The 20,870-nt window shown below is 42.1% G+C and overlaps 1 protein-coding gene across 1 annotated transcript; it reads right to left on the bottom strand.

The window, feature by feature from the left end:
- Window positions 1-502: 502 nt before the first annotated feature.
- Window positions 503-1,588, bottom strand: LOC147905766 (leucine-rich repeat protein 2-like). The gene is made up of 6 exons (XM_087376470.1): window positions 1,498-1,588; window positions 1,257-1,389; window positions 1,099-1,170; window positions 846-989; window positions 673-744; window positions 503-554 (listed from the first exon to the last, which is right to left on the bottom strand). Exons 1-6 carry the CDS (start codon window positions 1,586-1,588, stop codon window positions 503-505), a joined length of 564 nt encoding a protein of 187 aa, XP_087232596.1.
- Between the last annotated feature and the right edge of the window lie 19,282 nt (window positions 1,589-20,870).

Raw genomic sequence — 20,870 nt, forward strand, 5'->3', positions numbered from 1 at the left:
TTGGCTCTTAACTCTTGTTTGTCGTTTTTAAATCTGGTCCATAGATCTCAAGAAGTTTAGTGCTATAGACTTGCTCAGGAGCACATTCCATAAAACAATAGTGTATGGTTTTAAAGCTAGCAAAGAAAATGCCTCAATGAATCCATTCTTTAAGAGCTAACTCTAAGGGGCACCTTTGAGCAACCTATTTTTCTTTGAACTTCATCTTATTTTAGTAAACTTAACTAAACACAGTTATATTAGAGTTAACTTTAATAACCTTAGTAGAATACAATCTTGAAGCATGAACTCGTAGACTTCTTAGTAGGAAAAGCCAACCAGCACCTTAATTATCAATTGGAAGGGTTCTCACAGCAAAGCCGGCTCTCAAAACAAAACAAATTGCAAGGGGAAAAAATCCAGCCGTATTACAAAAATCTTAAATCCAACATCGAGCTGCATGCGCTGGATGATGCGGAAACTCCTGAAAGTTGCGAAAACGGAGGTGGCAGGAGTCGCAACATCAACATGGCTTGTTTATCACCGATCCACAGAGTCCAGGGTTTCCTGCGTAGCTGCAATATGCAGATTGACAAACGAGGTGGTGAGCAAGATGCGGAAATCTCAGGCATCTGGAGAGCATGCATGCCTTTACTTGATTGTTATACAACATTCAGGTGGCTACATGCTCACCTTTCGGCAGTGAACCTGGAGAAAATGCCATTCGTTGGGATAGGGCCCGAGAGACCATTATTCATGAGATGCCTGCGCGAGAAAACGGAATGTTATGGTAAGGAGTCATGTGACCAATGGCTTGTCGTGCATAAAATAATTCACAGTCCAGGGACAATATTTCAGCTACTCACAGAAACTGCAGATTGGAAAGATTGCCCAACTCAGAGGGGATGGGCCCCGTGAGATCGTTGTCCTGGAGCTGCAAAGCAAAGAGGTTGGGCAGACTGCCGAATTCTTTGGGGATGGACCCAGAGAAGTGGTTGAGAAAGAGGGAGCTGCGACAAGAGAGATCGTTAGAGCAAATGAGTGACAAGCTTCGCTTAGCTTAGCTTATTGACTGAAGGTGAATATACATGGTGGAAAGCTAGAGTGAGGAAGACGCACAGGGACTGCAAAGACGGAAGGTTTGCAAGTTGTGGAGAGAGCGGACCGGAAAGACCATAGTTGGGCAGATCCCTGTTCGAAAAATTCAGGATCAGGAGCCAAAACGTATTCGGGAGCAAATTAAATGCGCGTTTAACGGGTGGTGTGTAGATGAGTACACTCGGACGACGTGGTTGTTGTCGTCGCAGGTCACATGGAAGAAGGTGCAGGGATCCACCAGGTTGGGATCCCAGCTGGCGAGGGCGTTTTGCGGGTCGTTAAGCCCATTTTTGAATGCGATCAGAGCGTCCACTGTAAGATACAAGCCGTAGATCGGTTAGCAGAAAGCAATGTATTATATTTGTATACGCTATTGCATGAAGAGGGAAGGCTTATGCAAAGTAGAAGCCTAATATTTACCCTCCGGGTTGGCGCGAGCAAGAGCCGGCAGGAGAGCCCATAAGGCGAAAGCAGAAAGGATGAAGTGCTTAGCAGCTCCCGAGCGCTCCATGGCGGCTGATTGGAGATGATGAACGTAGCTGAGAGGCAATCGATTGTGAAAACGCGTTGATTGTGAATGGAAGGTTGCTGGTGGTGTGTATATATAGGCTGCAAGAAGCACGTAGTCGGCCCCGATTCGTGCAGTCGGTCCGGTCAGCGTGTCTTCGTTGCCATGGCTAACTGCAAAATCGTTTTCATCGCCACATTTTAAGCATTTGCATTGGACTGCCATCTGCGAAATAATGACGACACAAAATCAGGAACACCACTATCAAGGGCACGCACTTGCACTTATGGACAGAATCCTGAAATGTGAGTTTGGATGTAATTTGCATGGGTCCAATAGAACGTTTAGATGTGAGGATGCAAGCTATGAAGCAAAATATCTGATTTTACGCGAATGCACATACTATGAAATAACGTCAGCATTTAATGCCAATAGACAAACTAAGAAGAAAGTTTTCAGTAAAAGTCATGTAATTTCATTATAAGCATTTCCTTCCAAAATAGAATACAATGAATTAATGTCAGACCATGCACAAAAGGAGCTAAGCTTCTAACACAATTCTAATTCCATGCTCTATGTCTTCCATGGGTCTCATAGCGAGATTCTTACCACATCTTTTCTCTCATCTTTTCTCTCCTCCAAATTCTGCATACTTTCATGCCTCGTCTTCTCTTTGTGGCATTCTTCTACATCATTTTTCCTTTTGCATGCCTTCTCATGTGTTTGAGAAGTTTCAATTTAGTTGTGGCATTATCAGCCTCACCAAAAGCCAATGTATCTTCCAAAAATCGATCATCTCAATGATGTCCACCTAGCATCTATACTTCTATTCGTCGATACATATAGAATTCCTTCAATGTTACATGCCATCGCGGCTCATGCACCACGATAGTTTTTCCCAATGATAAATTTTTTTTCCTTTTCATACATGTTTGATCCTTTGAGAGAATAAAAGTACAAGAGCATGTACATCAAGCCTTTGAAGCTCATATATTCATGTCCAAGTTTGAGATGGAAAAAATCAATGAAGAGCATTTACATCAACGGATTCATCCTGAGCCAAGTCTAACGCACCAAACAAGTCTATCTCTAACTCTATACCTAGTTGATCTCCTATATCATCATCGTACTCTAGCATCGTAAGTTCACCTAAGACTTGATCATCTTCTTCAATAAAGTGTGGTGATTCTTGACGATCGTCATCTTCTTCCTCAATATCGTGATCTCCATCTTCCTCCCATACGATGTCATTATGCGCATCTTTCTCTTGGCTCATATTGTGATCTTCATCTTCTTCGCTAGATCCATCTGGATTAATTGGATTCGCATTGGTAGTGGCATCTCGATATTTACATCTCTATCTTCAAAAATTTGCTTACTTCGTGGTGCAGCTTGGATCACGTACCACCATCTTGGATCATAACAATCCGGATGAAAAGCCACCTATATTGAAGAGAGATTGAAGATGGGTACCAAATGCCATCAATTATATATATGAATTTATGCTTAACTACATGTATCAATGGACATTTAAAAACAAAAGCTTCGATTAATTAAATCATTTGTATGCACCTGCTCACAATGCTCGGGAAGAACAAAAGTATCACTTTCATCGGTCCAAAGTTTGGTGGAGTCTATTGCAAAGAAACCGCTACTATATTTTCTCACTGTCGCATGGGGACCGTTGTAAATAGTTCTAAACCATTTTACATCAAGAATGAAAATACTAAATCGTCTAAAATCAATTTCATAGATTTTGCGTATGGTTCCACAATAATTCAACTGTGAGGAGAGAAGATTGGTATCTGAAGCACTTGCTCAGGTATCTTGTGTGAAGTTAGCCATGACTCCATAATCATACATGACTCTCTTTGAATTGATGCATCCCACGTGAAAATGTCATCCATATGACCATAATGTAACAAATTGAGAGTAGATATGGAGGATGAAGATGGATCAACATCATGAAGAGAAGAGATACAATGAAGCGTAATTTTATTCATGATAGAAAGAGCCTTAAGTAGGCAAAGATACAAACCATTCGACATCATTGATGAGCTCATAGTTGAGCATCTAGATCCATAAATCACTCCTAGATTATCTCCATCATACCTACCAAATGAGTCAAGCTCAATCCACTCCAACCACACATCTAACAGTGCTTATGGGCACCTAACTGTGCCTCTAGCACACACACATAGAACCCAAGGTGTGCCTGGGGCATACACCCTGAGATATCCCATCAAACCCCCCCTCAAGGGAATGCCTCAGGCTATGTCAAGGATACATCTAGTCACATAGTGTCTCAAGCCATCTCATGGTGGTCAAGGATAAATCTATGGCTAGGATCTCATGCTAGCAAGGGTTCCCAAGGATGTGAAGTAAACAAAGGGATACATAAGACCTTCCAATGGTTATCTCCCCTGCATGTACATGCACACAATGTCTGCAGGAGGTACCATGGAGCAAAACACATACACATGGCCTACATCATATGGTGATCAGAGGTGTTTACAAAGAACACAATAGTTTATTCCATTCATTTTAGAGGACTATCCAGGCAGAGTATCCAGGCAGAGTACCTTGACTCAACATAAAAAAGAGATCTGGAGCATATATGGAGATGGTTCAAAAAGCATAATCATCATAGGAGGCCTCATCTTGTGGAGGCACATCAACTGAAAGTAAAATATTGGCAGTTTTCCTTTTTGGAAACATGATCTGAGCAGGGCAACATAACGTGATTTTTGGTGCACCTCAGAGATGATAAGCTGATGTTGGGCACAACAACAAAATGGGTTTTCTTGCTTGGCTGGTCGAACACAACCATGACCAATAAAAGAAGACGAAACTTCCAAATCATTAGAGAGTAGTAGTGGCTAGCAACCCTCATCTGCTCCTTTTAGCTATGCAGAGAAACATTGGTGTCAACTATGGGCTGTGTGAGGCAAACCTTCACAATCGGAACTCTGAGAAACCATTAATTAATGCCTCCGATTGCTAAAAAACTCTCGACTGCATAGAGAAACCAAGCAGCTGCACTTGAAATAGATAGCCTTCGCTCTCAAAACTTCACAGGATAGTACGCTTGTAGCAAAATGAAGTTCACCAATACCCTTTAGAGCCGTCGCAGTTGAGACTTGAATTATTGACTACTCTCTGCATCAAAGAAGCTTCAAGAGCTTCAACTTTGAGAGTATAAAACAACCATGAACAGCGATGGTCGAGCACCAATAAACTCTTGCAAATCTTTATCAATTGAAATAGTCAAGGAAGAAAAAGAACACTCCCAATTAGAGAGTCCCTAAGAACCATGAGCGGTAGCCTGAAGTCTCCAAAGAATCTCAGCAAGTCTATCACTTAACGTCGTCAGCACAGAGTAGATCAACAATAATAAGCATTTTATTTTATGGAGAAAACAAGTAAGGAACCATAGCAGCAAGCATTCCTAGAACAAATGTTTTTGGTGGGTACGAGTGGATCAGAATATGAAAGCCAAGCTTCTGAGCTTCATCAAAAAATTGTAAATGATGGATATTGCTACAGCACGACCGAGCCCTTGGCTAAACCTCCAATGACTTTAGGCAATAGCAGTGGGTAGAATACTGTGAACAACATCCCAACCTCTCTATATTAGAATCAGTATAGCTGGAAGGGTAACTACAGAACATGAGTCTCTCATATTAGCAACCGGTTTATAGAACCTCACCTAGCATCTTCTGTGACGTTCAACTATATGCAAATCTTCTACGGCAGCCTTCAAGCTATAGAAATTAGAGGTTGTTCTTGTTGCAAATGGAAGAAACCCATCCATTGACTCGAAGTATGCTTGCGTGGGCCAACTCGTGCCAGCCTTGTACTCATTTTTGTAGTACATGAAAGCGTGTTTATGATAGGCTCAAACAATCTGTGCTTGACAAGGCACGCAATGGAATATAGAGCTGAGGATGAGAGAGCTATAGACTTGGCAAGAGAAAGAAGAGGGAGAGAGCCACGAGAAGAATGACATCGAGCTCAAGGAGGATAGAACCGCTCTGATACCATATGTAATGAATTGAGAGTAGCTATGGAGGGTGAAGATGGATCAACATCATGAAGAGAAGAGATAAAATGAAGCGTAATTTTATTCATGATAGAAAGATCCTTAAGTAGGCAAAGATACAAACCATTCGACATCATTGATGAGCTCATAGTTGAGCATCTAGATCCATAAATCACCCCTAGATTATCTCCATCATACCTACCAAATGAGTCGAGCTTAATCCACTCCAACCACACATCTAACAGTGCTTATGGGCACCTAACTGTGCCTATAGCACACACACATAGAACCCAAGGTGTGCCTCGGGCATACACCTTGAGATATCCCATCACATAATGCACTTTACTTTTTGTACTACAAAAGAGCATCATTAAAACAATGAAGATGCATCTATTTTATATCGTATATTGCCACAAATAATTACTTAATTACGTCAAGAGGTAAGAAACTTACATTTATCATACATCTAGATGATAACTCTCGCTTCGCGTTCGGCTTTACGTAGAGCTAGTTGTAGCCAATCAAGTGACATGTGAGTGGGAGAAGGGTGAGATCCCATGCATATGGCTGTGATCGCCTGTACATTACTCTAAATCTGGTCCTTGTAACTATTCTTTTGCTTTGGCCGCTTCATATCTCTCAATCCATGTCTGCATCTCCTTGCTATTGAGGATACAAAACTTATTGAATTTCTCCATTTTCTCTTTGCTCATCTTTCTTTCAATCCCTTTTCCTTGGGGAACCTCGCCAACGATGCGATCATCATCCTTGTTATGCAAGCTTGTGGCATATCGGGATTCGTGGATGCAAGAAACTTCGTGATATATACTAATGACCCTTGCACAAGCCATCCCTTTGCCATGCTTGTTTCTAGTCTTGCTCTTTTTCTTACAAATCCCTTCAAAGTTTTCATAAACCGCTCGAGAAAAACATCCACCGACTATGAACGGTACCTGCAATGGCCACCTCATCAACTATGTGCACAAGCAAGTGCACTTGAGTTGTCATAATGCTTGAGGGAAAGTGCTTCTCAAGCAAGCATATGGCTTCGATGGATTCCACCCTAGCCTTCTCGATGCTCGATATGGAGATCTCTTTTTGAGATATCCACCTATTTCACATGCCCATGTAAGATGTATTCATAATCTGTCTACAAATTATTCAGCTTAAATTGAAGAAAATGCAATCAATGCGATTTGATAGTAAACATACCTCACAATACCACTGATCTTGAATATAGCATTTCTAACATCTTCTTGAAGGCACCCTTTTATTGCAATTGGGAGGATGAACTATCAAAGCAACAAAGAAGTGATGTCAATAATATAACATAATCATAACTACACTAATGCATCACGATTATCAATACACTAATCCTGCAGCTTAGAATGCCTATAAGACCTTGTGCCAATCATGGGACTTGAGCCCACTAAGCTTATTGTCCTTTGAAAATGCTCATTTCAAGCAATGCATGTACCTTGTGGGTGTTTGAAAAGAGGCAATGTCTGCCTTGATTGCTACCTCCTCTCTCCTGGAGAGGATCCATGTTGCTTTCGGGAGGACAAATTTTCCCGAAGCATGCACTTGGGACCACAAACGAGACATCCTATTCATAGTACGCAAGTCTTCTCGCACTCCTCTCGAGTCTTTGGAACCAACCAAGTGTGCCCAAATAGTAGCCCTCACATTCTTGAAGATATGCATGGGATCCAAGAGATGATTGATTTGTAGTTGACCCTAATAAGGAAGCTCATGAAAGATCGATAGCCTCTTCATACCACGAGGAGGTTCCTCTCCATTTGCCCTCCAAGCCTGAATCCAATCACTTGCCTTCAAATATGGTGGTGGTCGATCAAGCTGACCTCCACCCACGAGGTGGTCTAGCAGAAGATATTGAGCATGATCTTCATAAACATTTTTCCTCATATGTTTGGAGTATTGTGCAAGCGATTTCAAACATGGTCCACAAAATGGACAAGCATGGTACCCACTTGTAACAAGTCCTACACGCATGCATGAATGTGTTAGTATAAGACATGCGCATAAAAGAGAGTCATAAAAGCATAATCCTATATTATACATGTAAAGACACAACCACGTACCTACGCACTCTCCATATCCTGGGTAGTCTTGCATGGTCCACATCAAGATACCCTTGACCAAAATATCATTGGTATGTCTAGGAGCTTTGAAAATATCAAAGACCCGCACTCCTCTCCATACGATATATAACTCCTCATCAAAGGTGCCATGTACATGTCCATATTTTTGGCCTTGTACTTCCCTGACACAAGTAGTGCAAGCATGAGGTGTCCCTTCTTTATTGTTAGCCATGGTGGGATATTGTAATTCACCAAGACTATGGGCCATGTCGACCAAAACGTCGAGTGTAACCTAAAAGGATTCACGCCATCCATGGCGAGCCCAAGATGTAAGTTGCGTGGCTCCCTCGCAAAGTCTGGCCACTAATTGTCTATGTGCTTCCAAGCTACACAATCTGCAGGAATCCTCAATGTGTCATCAGTGGACCGATGAGATGCATGCCAAGTCATCAACTCTGCTATGGATTTGCATCAAAACATGTGCTATATTCTTGCAATGATGGGAAAGTGTCTCAAGACTTTACTGGTATCTGCTTACCCTGCAAGTCATATCTATATCATTGTTCCCCACACTTCGGACAACTAGCCAAATCTCCATAATGATGACGAAAGAGAATACAGTCATTATGGCAAGCATGGATGGTATCATAATCCATACCCACCGTTGTTAGCATCTTCTTCACTTCATCTCTTGATGCGGGCATGGTATTTGGTGCAGGCAACATCTTTTGGAGCAACCTATCACAATTCAAACATACATAGGCTTCGAATAATGATGATTTTCACCTCTCTTTTCCCCTTTTCTTTCTCTTTTTCCTTCTTTCAAAGCAACAAAGAAGTCATGTCAATAATATAACATAATCATAATTACATTGATGCATCATGATTATCGGTACACTAATCCTATAGCTTAGAATACTTGTAAGACATTGAGCAAGCTAGAATCCTACGGCTTGACATTGAGCAAGCATTTACAGACTCCTGCATTCTTTGGATTAGAGTGAGAGAAGTCTATATCTGCTTGCTCAATGGTAGGCTATTGAAGCTTCATGTGGGGAAAAAGAGAGAAGGAAAGAGAGGAGAAAAGAGAGGAAAAGAGAGGAGAAAAAAGAGAGAAAAAGCGAGGAAAAAAGGGAGAAAAGAGAAGAGATAAGAGAGAAAAAGAGAGAAAGTGAAAAGAGAAAAAGTGGGGGTAAAAGAGAGAAAAAAAGAGAAGGAAAGAGAGGACAAAAGAGAGGAAAATAGAGGAAAAGAGAGGAGAAAAAAGAGAGAAAAAGAGAGGAGATAAAGGAGAAAAAGAGAGGAAAAAGAGAGGATAAAAGAGAGAAGGATAAAAGAGAGTCACAATTCAAACATACATGGGCTTCAAATAATGATGATTCTCAAAACAAACAATATCCAAATAATGAGTCAAATTAATGCAAGAGCGAACCTCATTAAGGCCGAGACACTTGTATCCGACCACCCATACTTTGCTTGCAAATTCAAGATTGAGAGACAAACCCATAGTTTAGACATCTTACTACCCTTGTACAACTGTACATGTGTTGATTGCAACTCTCCCATATTGACCTCAGACTCTAACATCACGTGTACATGTGATGTAGTGCCCCTAAAAATAGAATCCATCATGTCCACCATACCCTTGTCATCATCTGGCACATTTGGGAGACTATAGTCTTGCTCAAAGTGTGAAGGTATATGTGCACCCTCGCCACCCTCCTCATCCTGTCTCAAGATTTTGTGTAAATATAAGATCTTGTCTCAAGGTTTCGTGTCATAATGATATCCAATATTAATACGAACTCAAATAGCATTGACTTACCGATGATCCATCACCACGTGCAATACCAACGGTGGGTACTGGGTACTGGTTCGGGCTGCTCCCCATACATCTGCAAGTGGCACATGACAATATGACGTTGATGTTGTATAACTTCTCGCTTGCAATGAGTGCAATAACAATACAACCTCTCCATAAGCCACTTTGTGCTCCCGGGCGTTGGCGCATCATTTGACAAGCTTCCACTCATCCCTTCCATCTGCACACTTTCAAAATCACAACATGATCTGCAAGGAAATCTATTAAGATAAAAAAAATAGCCACACATGAGCTACTTTTCTCTCTTCTAACAATAACTGCCCTAAATTGTCGCTATATAGCGATGCTTTGTCCTGTTCCGTCGCTATATAGCGACGCTTTGCATTGTTCCATTGCTATATAGCAACTCTTTTTGAATATAAACGTCGCTATATAGTGATTGACTAGCGTTGCTATATAGCGATGCTGGGGGCTTAAACCCGAAACCCTGCGTGATGCCGTCTTTCACATCTCTATTGCAACACCGTCTTTCACATCTCTATTGTGGGAAAGCAAAAGTCTCTCCTCCCACCTTATATTCGATGACCTAGCTTTCCTCCTCTCTATTCCCTACTCTTCATCCCTACCTAGCCCCTCTCCCAACACTTGTGCTCCCTCTCCACCCTTCTCCCTCTTTGCTTGTGTGAAAGCAAGTTTTTCAAGAAGATGGGTCTCTTTAAGCAATGTAGGTTCATTTTTTGTGAGATTTCGTTTTGTGAGTGTTGAAGCATGTTTCTCCTTGTATTGCTAAGGTTATGTGCTAATTTTTATGCTTGATTTTCAGAGGTTAAGGAAAAAAAACGAGATTTGGTGAAAGAAAGAAGACTCACCTCTTCTCTTTTTGGTATTTCTCTTCCTCCTCTTTCTCCTTGTTTGTAGGCTTCTCCAAACTCTTTTTCCCTCTCTTTTTCTCTTTTCTTCATAAGCATATGCCTATGCCTATGCCTATGCTTATGCTTATGCATGAGCATATGCTCATATGCTTATGCATAAGCATAAGCATATGCTTTCTCTCTTTTTCTCTTATGCATATGCTTTCTCTCTTTTTTCTCTTATGCATATTTGGTTCTTTTCCCCTCTTTCAATCTCTTTTCCCCTTTTCTCTCTTCTTTCTTTTGCCCTCTCCTTCTCTTATGCTTCTCCTTCTCTTTTCTTCTCTTATGCTTCTCTTATGCTTCTCCTTCTCTTATGCATATGCTTTCCCTCATATGCTTTCCGCTTCTTACCTACTCTTGTTTTTTGTTTTTTGTTTTTGTGTTTGTGTCTACGTTTGTCCGATCCCCCCAAATTAGACATGGGATCACGTCGCATGTCTGACAAGTACAAAAACCCTTGTAGGAGAAAACATCATGATCTCTATTCTCCAGAGGGCTTTGATTCCACTCAGGTGAGACATCAGGGGCCTACACCTGGCCTGACTCCTCTTAGACGTAGAACTGTGACTACCCCTTGGGGAACTCCTTTGCTAGTAGCCCATGGCTTTGTCGGGAATCTCGACGAGTTTGTTGCACAGATGACCGATGTAGAGGCAGCAATATTCTTCTCTTTGCTATCCTAGAGGACCTCAACAAATCCCTCTCCTCACCGACGGCTTGACCTATTGTCTAGCCATCCCCTCTAGCCACTTCGACTGAGGGGTCATCACCTGGGCGTGCCCATCATAAGGGAAGGAAGAGTAGTAGGGGTCGCTTATGTTGTGTTGACTCGGGAGATGTAGACGAGTTAGCACACTCACATCCCTACCGGTCTCCACTTGGTCCTGAGACCCAGTATCAGTCAGGTCCCTTGCCCTCTCCTACTCCCACTGCTACTCCACTACAAGACACAAGCGAAATACTGGCCTTTTTTACACTAAAAAGTTTTTTTTGGACGGGCGCAAAGGTCGGTATTTACGTCGCTATAAGCGTAAAAAAAGAATGGTTGCTATATAAGCATTGCTATATAACGACACTAATAAGCGTCGCTATATAGCGACACTGGTAAATGTCACTATATAGTGACACTGGTAAACGTCGCTATATAGCAATGATTAACAGAAGCTTAAAAAAAACATTAGTGGGGCTAAACAGGGCCACAACAAGCCTTGTTTTGCCCCAGTAATGTTTTTTTTGAAGTAATTACTAAATAATATTGTTTGTTACAAAATTTCCTTTGTGAAAAGGGTGATACAAAATCGCTCAAACGAGCCGAATGATAGAAGCATATACATGTCGAAGATATACAACATTGTTTGTCACAAAATTACCCTTTCGAAAGAGAGGAGAAAAGAAGAAAAGAGGGGAAAAAAGAGAAAGAGAGAGAAAGCATATGCTTATGAAAAGAAGAGAAAAGAAAATGAAAGAGAGGAAATAAAAGAGGGAAAAAGAAGAGAAAGAAGAGAAAGGAAGAGGGGAAAAGAGAAGGAAAAAAGAGAGGGGAAAAGCATATGAGCATATGAGCATATGCTCTAATGAATAAGCATATTCATATGAGCATAAGCATAAGCAAATGCATATGCTTATGAAAAGAATAGAATAGAGGATGAAAGAGAGGAAATAAGAGAGGGGAAAAGAAGGGAAGGAAGAGAAAGGAAGATGAGAAAAGAGAAGGAAAAAAGAGAGGGGAAAAGCATATGAGCATATGAGCATATGTTCATGCATAAGCATAAGCATATGAGAGCAGGTGCATACTATTGATTTAATTAATTGAATCTTTTGTTTTTAAATATCAATTGGTACATGTACTTAAGCATAGTTTCATATAATTGATGGCATTTGGCACCCATCTTCAATATAGGTGGTTTTTCATCTGGATCGTTTTGATCCAAGATGGTTGTACGTGATCCAAGTTGCACCACGAAGTAAGCAAAATTTTGAAGATAGAGATGTGGATATGGAGATGCCACTACCAATGCCGGATCCAATTGATCCAGATGGATTTAGAGAAGAAGATGAAGATTACAGTATGAGCCAAGAGGAAGATGTGCATAATAACATCATACGGCAGGAAGATGGAGATCACGATATTGAGGAAGAAGATGACGATCATCAAGAATCACCCGACTTTATTGAAGAAGATGATCAATGAACGTACAATGCCAGAGTACGATGATGATATAGGAGATCAACTCAGTATAGAGTTGGAGATAGACTTGTTTGGCGCACTAGACTTGGCTTAGGATGAAGCCATCTCAAACATGAACATGAATATATGAGCTTAAAACTTGATGTACATGCTCTTGTACTTTTATTCTTTCAAAGGATCAAACATGTATGAAAAGAATTTTTTTTAATCATTGGGTAAAACTATCTTTAAAGGTCGCTATGGGAAAAAACACTCTCTGTAAAACGTCGCTATATAACGACCTTATACAACTCTAGCAAGTGTTGCTATATAGCAGCACTTTTATAAACATTGCTATATAGTGACACTTTCATAGCGAGGTCTAAAAAAGTGTCGCTATATAGCGACATCTATAAAAGTGTCGCTATATAACGATACTTTTTAAGCCCACTTTGCATACCAATGATTAGCATCCCACGCACACTAAATGTCGGTGCTTAACCATCGAAAAAGGGCCTATGCCTTGTCGTGATCCTCTCTCCATAAGCGCTCGCACAAACACCACTCAGTCTGACTCTGCCACTACCATGAGTCCTCCTTACTCAGTCGAGGACCTATCCTTTGAAATCACGGTTGCTGGAGAGATAATAGGAAATAAAAAGGGCTTAGTAGCAGTGATGGCCACCATGAGGCAGTTGATGAGCCACCACTTCAGGAGCGGCATAGCTACTAACTGGCAGTACCAAGATGAGGGAAAGAAGCAGGCAATCATCGATGAATTGAAAAGACAATATCCTAATCCTCCAAATTGGGAGTTCAATTTGGATTACATGAAAGAGCACATGGGGGTCCTCTTGAAGCATCGTAGGTCAACCTTGCGTACTTCCATTGCAAAGGGAAAGGCTAAACCCAACTGGGTAGACAAAGCTAATTGGAAGTTTTTCAAAAAGCAGTACCATTAGGGGAGAATGAGGGGAGAATTGGGGTCTCAAAAGGGCCTCATAAGGAATGGATTAGGCAATGCTTAGTGGGCTAATGCAAGAGCCTTGGAGGGTCCCAAAGAGGCCTAACTAGCCCAGCCTAGGTGGGTTAAGCCCACATTTGAGCCCACCTCTCCCCCCATCAATGAGGGGAGGGGGCCACTTTTTGATATTTGAATTTCAAATTTGGAATCTCCCTCCCTCCCTCTCTCTCTCTTCCCTCCCTCCCTCTCTCTCCCTCCCTCCCTCCCTCCCTCCCTCCTTCTCCTCCCTCTCCCTCTCCCTCTCCCTCCCCCCCCTCCCTCCTGCTCTCCCCTCCTCGGTCTTGCTCCTCCTCCTCCCTCTCCCCTCCTCCTCCTCCTCCTCCTTCTGGCTCCTCCTCCCTCCTTCCTCTCCCCTCCTTCTCTAGCTGCCCAGGATCCCTCTCCCCTCCCTCTTGCCTCCTCCTCCTCTCCCCTCTCCCCTCCCTCTCCCCTCCTCCTTCTGGCTCCTCCTCCCTCCTTTCTCTCCCCTCCTTCTCCAGCTGCCCAGGATCCCTCTCCCCTCCCTCTCCCCTCCTCCTTCTTCTGGCTCCTCCTCCCTCCTTCTCTAGCTGCCCAGGATACTTCTCCTCTGCTCCTCGCTCCTGTAGAATCTCTCCCCTCCTCCTCCCTCCTGTAGCATCTCTCCCCTCCTCCTCCCTTCTACAACAGCTCCTTCCCTCCCTTCTACACCTGTCGCGCTACTCTTCTCCTCCTCTTCCTCTTGCCCTCATCTGCTTCTCCTCCCTCTTCCTTGCTACTCTCTCCCTCTCACTACTCCATCTTTGCCAGCTGTCTTTTGGTAATTACAAAAGAATGTTTTTTGTTACAAAATTTTCCTTGTGAAAAGGATGATACGAAATCGCTCAAACAAGCTGAGCGACATAAGCGTATACATGTCGAAGATATACAACATTGTTTGTTACAAAATTACCCTTTCGAAAAGGATGATACAAAATTGCTCAAATGAGCTGACATATAGAAGCACATACATGGCAAAGTATATGCAAACTACTACTAATACTACTACTACTACTGCTCATTCAAATCATCATCCTCGTCCTCCTCATTGTTCGCGTCGTGTTGGCCCGATCTTTGGCCCTCGTGAGCTGCGCCTAATCCCTAGCCCTCGTGAGCTGTGCATGATCCCTGGCCCTCGTCGAAGCCATGTAAGCCTTATCCCTCGTCATCACCGCTCACCTCCACTGATGGGATGTTCGAGCTTTGATTCTAAGAGTGAAACCATATTAATTGGAAAGTAGATTGGAACTTAAAGAATAAAACAGTTTAAAAAGTGAGATTACAAGTAGGAGTAGACTTATACCGTGTGAGCAACCACCTCAACCCAATCGACTGTCGCTTCCAGTGCCTCTTGCTCAATAAACCACGGCTTTGTTCCTATGCAGAACCCGCATCTCGTCTTTGTGTCTGTGGGAAGGCGACCCATCACAGCTTGCTATGGTCCCAATTTACGAGAGTTAGATAAAGTGCATGCAATATGTAGTAAAACAAATAGAACAATACATTAAATGAGAAGAAGTAGACTTACCACGTTTGCCTTGAATGCCAACCATCCGCCTGCACCAAAGTGAAAAGTACCTACAGAGTCCAGCCGTCTCCTCGCAGCCCTCCTCTAACTTTCAAACAGTTCGGGATGGTCCCTGTGTTACTTCTTGAAAAACTTCCAGTCAGCTTTGTCTTCCCAGCTGGGTTTAGCCTTTCCCTTTGCGATGGAAGTAGGCAAGGTTGACCTACCATGCTTCAAGAGGACCCCCATGCACTCTTTCATGTAATATGAATTAAACTCCCAATTTGGGAGGTTAGGATATTGTTATTTTCTATTATCTCTCTAGCAACCGTGATTTCATAGGACATGTCCTCACCATCGGTCGTGGCGGTCTCTCCACAACCTATGGAGATCTCATACGTTGTGTCATGTGTTTCTCAGTCTCCCTTGCTCCACTACCCTTCTGCTTGGACCCCACCAAGAAGCACACATCCCCACGTTGTACTTCACCTAGTCACTCTCTTGTGCAATCTTCTCTTTTACATGAGCTAGCAGAGAAGCTATGTTTATAATCCTTGTGATGTGGGGAATCGGCGGGTTGGGGTTTAGGGAGGACACCCGTGGGTGAGGGTGTGGTTGTTCCATTTAGAATTTGTTTGAAAAAAAAAGAACCAAATACGGCTAAGGAGCCTATGAAAAAAGAACCGAATATGACTAAGAAGAGGGGAAAAGAAGAGAAGCATAATCATAAGAGAAGCAGACACTACTACACACGGATCCTATTGCGACGTTTACGTATCGACGTTTAGCGCCCACTTAGCGTTAATCGTCGGTATGAAAAGCGGGTTTCGTAAATCGTCACTATATAGCGACTGTTGCTGAAAGTCGCTATATAGCGACACTGATACAAAATATTATAGTGACGTTTTTACAGAGGGGTTTTTTTTTTTTAATAGGCCTTAAAAGTTAGTTTTTTCCAATGACAAATTTTTTTAAATTTTCATACATGTTTGAGCTCATAGAGAATAAAAAAATGAGAGCATGTACATCAAGCCTTTGAAGCTCATATATTCATGTCCAAGTTTGAGATGAGAAAAATCAAATAAGAGCATTTACATCAACTGTTTCATCTTGAGCCAAGTCTAAGGTGCCAAGCAAGTCTATCTCCAACTCTATACCGAGTTGATCTCCTATATCATCATCGTACTCTAGCATCGTACGTTCACCTAAAAGTATTTGATCATCTTCTTTAATAAAGCTTAAGTGTGGTGATTGATCTTGATGATTGTTGTCTTCTTCGTCAATATCGTGATCTCCATCCTCCTCCCGTGCGATGTCATTATGCGCATCTTCCTCTTGGCTCATATGGTGATCTACATCTTCTTCGCTATATTCATCAATTGGATCCGGCATTGGTAGTGGCATCTCCATATCCACATCTCGATCTTCAAAAATTTGCTTACTTCGTGGTGCAACTTGGATCACGTACCACCATCTTGGATCAGAACGATCCGGATGAAAAACCACCTATATTGAAGATGGGTGCCAAATGTCGTCAATTATATTTATATCAATGGACTTTAAAAATGAAAGCTTCGACTAATTAAATCATTAGTATGCACCTGTTCACAGTGCTCGGGAAGAACAAAAGTATCACTTTCATCGGTCCAATGTTTGGTGGAGTCTATTGCAAAGAGACCGCTACTATCTTTTCTCACTGTTGCATGGGGACCGTTGTAAGTAGTTCTAAACCATTTTACATCAAGAATGAAAATAGTAAATTGTCTGAAATCAATTTCATAGATGTCGCGTATGGTTCCACAATAATCCAACTGTGAGGAGAGAAGATTGGTATCCGAAGCACTTGCTCACCTATCTTGTGTGAAGTTAGCCATGACTCCATAATCATACGTGACTCTCTTTGAATCGATGCGTTCCACGCAAAAATGTCGTCCATATGACCATAATGCACTATACTTTTTGTACTGTAAAAGAGAATCATTAAAACAATGAAGATGCACCTATTTTATAGCATATATTGCCACAAATAATTACTTAATTACGTCAAGAGATAAGATACTTACATGCACCATACATCCAGATGATAACTCTCGCTCGCACTCGTTTATTGTCTCTCCATCACGTTCGGCTTTATGTAGAGCCAGTTGTAGCCAATCAAGTGACATGTGAGTAGGGAGAAGAGCCAGATCTCGTGGATATGGTTGTTGAATCTCGTCCTTGCATTTATTCTTTCTGCTTTGGCCACTTCATATCTCTCAATCCACTTTTGCATCTCAGGGCTATTGAGGATACAAAACTTATTGAATTTCTCCATTTGCTCTTCGCTCATCTTTCTTTCAATCCATTTTCCTTGGGGAACCTCGCCAACGATGCGATGATCATCCTTGTTGTGCCAAGCTTACGGCATATCAGGATCCGTGGATGCAAGAAACTCTGTGATATATACTAATGACTCTTGCACAAGCCATCCCTCTACCATGCTTGCTTCTGATCTTGCTCTTTGTCTTACAAACCCCTTTAAAGTTTTCATAAACCGCTCGAGAAAAAACATCCATCGACTATGAACGGTACCTGCTATAGCCACCTCATCAACTATGTGCACAAGCAAGTGGACTTGAGTTGTCATAATGCTGGAGGGAAAGTGCTTCTCAAGCAAGCATACGGCTTCAATGGATTCCACCCTAGCCTTCTCGATGCTCGATATAGAGATCTCTTTTTGAGATATCCACCTATTTCACATGTCCATGCATATGTAAGATATTTGAGATATCCACCTATTTCACATGTCCATGAAGAAAATACATAATGCGATTTGATAGTAAGCATACCTCACAATACCACAGATCTTGAATATAGCATTTCTAACATCTTCTTGTAAGCACCCTTTTATTGTAATTGGGAGGATGAACTATCAAAGCAACAATGAAGTCATGTCAACAATATAACATAATAATAATTACGCTAACGCATCACTATTATCGGTACACTAATTCTACTTAGAATACCTGTAAGACCTTGTGCCAATCATGGGACTTGAGGCCACTAAGCTTATTGTCCTTTGAAAATGCTCCTTTCAAGCAACGCATGTACCCTGTTGGTGTTTGAAAAGAGTCAATGTCTGCCTTGACCGCTGCCTCCTCCCTCGTAGAGAGGATCCACGTTGCTTTCGGGAGGACAACTTTTCCCGAAGCATGCACTTGGGGCCACAAACGAGACATCCTATTCATAGCATGCAAGTCTTCTTGCACTCCTCTCGAGTCCTTGGAACCAACCAAGTGTGTCCAAATAGTAGCCCCCACATTCTTGAAGATATGCATGGGATCCAAGAGATGATTGATTTGTAACTGACCCCAATAAGGAAGCTCATGAAAGATCGATAGCCTCTTCAAACCAGGAGGAGGTTCCTCTCCATTCGCCCTCCAAGCTTGAATCCAATCACTTGCCTTCAAATATGATGGTGGTGGATCAAGCTGACCTCCACGTGCGAGATGGTCGAGCGGAAGGTATCGAGCATGACCTTCATAAACATTTTTCCTCATATGTTTGGAGTAGCATGCAAGCGATTTTAGAGCCGGTCCACAAACAGGACAAGCATGGTACCCACTTGTAACAAGTCCTGCACGTGTGCATGGATGTGTTAGTACAAGACATGCGTGCAAAAGAGAGTAGAAAACACATAATCCCTCATTGTACATGTAAAGACACAACCACGTACCTGCGCACTCTCCATATCCTGGGTGTCATGCATGGTCCACATCAAGATACCCCTGACCAAAATATCATTGGTAGGTCTAGGAGCTCTGGACATATCAAAGGCCTGCACTCCTCTCCATACTATCTGTAACTCCTCTATCAAAGGTGCCATGTACACGTCCATGTTTTTTGCCTTGTACTTTCCTGGCACAAGTAGTGCAAGCATGAGGTGTCCCTTTTTTATTGTTAGCCATGCTGGGATATTGTAATTCACCATGAATATGGGCCATGTCAACCAAGATGTCGAGCGTAACCCAAAAGGATTCACGCCATCCATGGCTAGCCCAAGATGTAAGTTGCATGGCTCCCTCGCAAAGTCCGGCCACTGATTATCTATGTGCTTCCAAGCTGCACAATCTGCGGGAATCCTCAATGTGTGATCAGTGGACCGATGAGATGCATGCCATGTCATCAACTCCGCTATGGATTTGCATTGAAACATGTGTTGTATTCTTGCAATGATGGGAAAGTGTCTTAAGACCTTTACCGGTATCCGCTCACCCTGCAAGTCATCTCTATATCGTTGTTCCCCACACTTTGGACAACTAGCCAAATCTCCATGCTCACGACAAAAGAGAATACAATAATTACGGCAAGCATGGATGGTATCATAATCCATACCCACCATTGTTAGCATCTTTTTCGCTTCATCTCTTGATGCGGGCATGGTATTTGGTGCAGGCAACATCTTCTGGAGCAACCTATGACAAAGACACTATCCAAATGATGATTCTCAAAACAAACAATATCCAAATAATGAGTCAAATTAATGCAAGGGCTAACCTCATTAAGGCCGAGACACTTGTATCCGACCACCCATACTGTACTTGTAGATTCAAGATTGATAGACAAGCACGTAGTTTAGACATCCTAGCACCCTCGTACAATTGTGTTGATTGCAACTCTCACATTTTGACCTCAGACTCTGACATCACGTGTACGTGGGATGTAGTGCCCCTAAAAATGGAATCCATCATGTCGACCATACCCTCGTCATCATCCGGGAGACTATAGTCTTGTTGAAAGTGAGAAGGTATATGTGTACCCTCGTCACCCTCCTCATCCTGTTTTAAGATTTCATGTAAATATGAGATCTTGTATTTCCTAGTATACAATAAGATTGCGAACTTAAATAGCTTTGACTTACCGATGATCCATCAACATGTGCAACACCAATGGGGGGTACTGGTTCCGGCTCCTCCCCATACATCCGCAAGTGGTGCATGATAATACGACGTTGATGTCGTACTTCTCGCTTGCAATGAGTGCAATGACAGTATAACCTCTCCGTAAGCCACTTCATGCTCCCGGGCATTGGCGCATCATCGGACGAGCTTCCACTCGTCCCTTCCATCTACACTTATAAAATCACAACATAAGCATGAAGACGAGATATTGACAATTATAAAATAGTATGTTTGAGCTTATCTAGATGCCACATCAAAAAAGTGACAGTAAGCGTCGCTATATAGCGACGCTTTCCTCTGTTCCGTCACTATATAGTGACGTTTTTAATTAAAAACGTCGCTATATAGCGACGAATAAGCGTCGCTATATAGCGACACTGTGGGTTAAAACTTGAAACGCTAAACACGTGGCGTTTTGTTCATACTATTCCCTAATCTCTCAAGTAAGCAACCCAAAATCTCCTCCCACCTATTTTCGATGACCTCCCACCTATTCCAAGCAACCTCCCACTCTATTTTCCACTCCTCACCCTTCTCCTACCTCTTGTACTCCCTCTCTATTTCCCTCTTTGGTTTCTTGAAAGGAAGTTCTTCAAGAGGTGAGTTTGTTTCAACAATGTAGGTTGTTTGTTTGTTAGCTTTAGTTTTGTGAGTGTTTCTTCTTGTATTGCTAAACCTGTAAACTAGTTTTCATGCTTGTTTTGAAAGGATTGAAACAAAAAACGAGATTTCAAGAAAGAAAGAAAACTCAACTCTTTTTTCTGTATTTC

The sequence above is a fragment of the Dipteris shenzhenensis genome, chromosome 1 (assembly GCF_047967505.1).
Source record: "Dipteris shenzhenensis isolate YYH24624 ecotype China chromosome 1, Dip_SZ_1.0, whole genome shotgun sequence".
NCBI classification, from domain to species: domain Eukaryota; kingdom Viridiplantae; phylum Streptophyta; class Polypodiopsida; order Gleicheniales; family Dipteridaceae; genus Dipteris; species Dipteris shenzhenensis.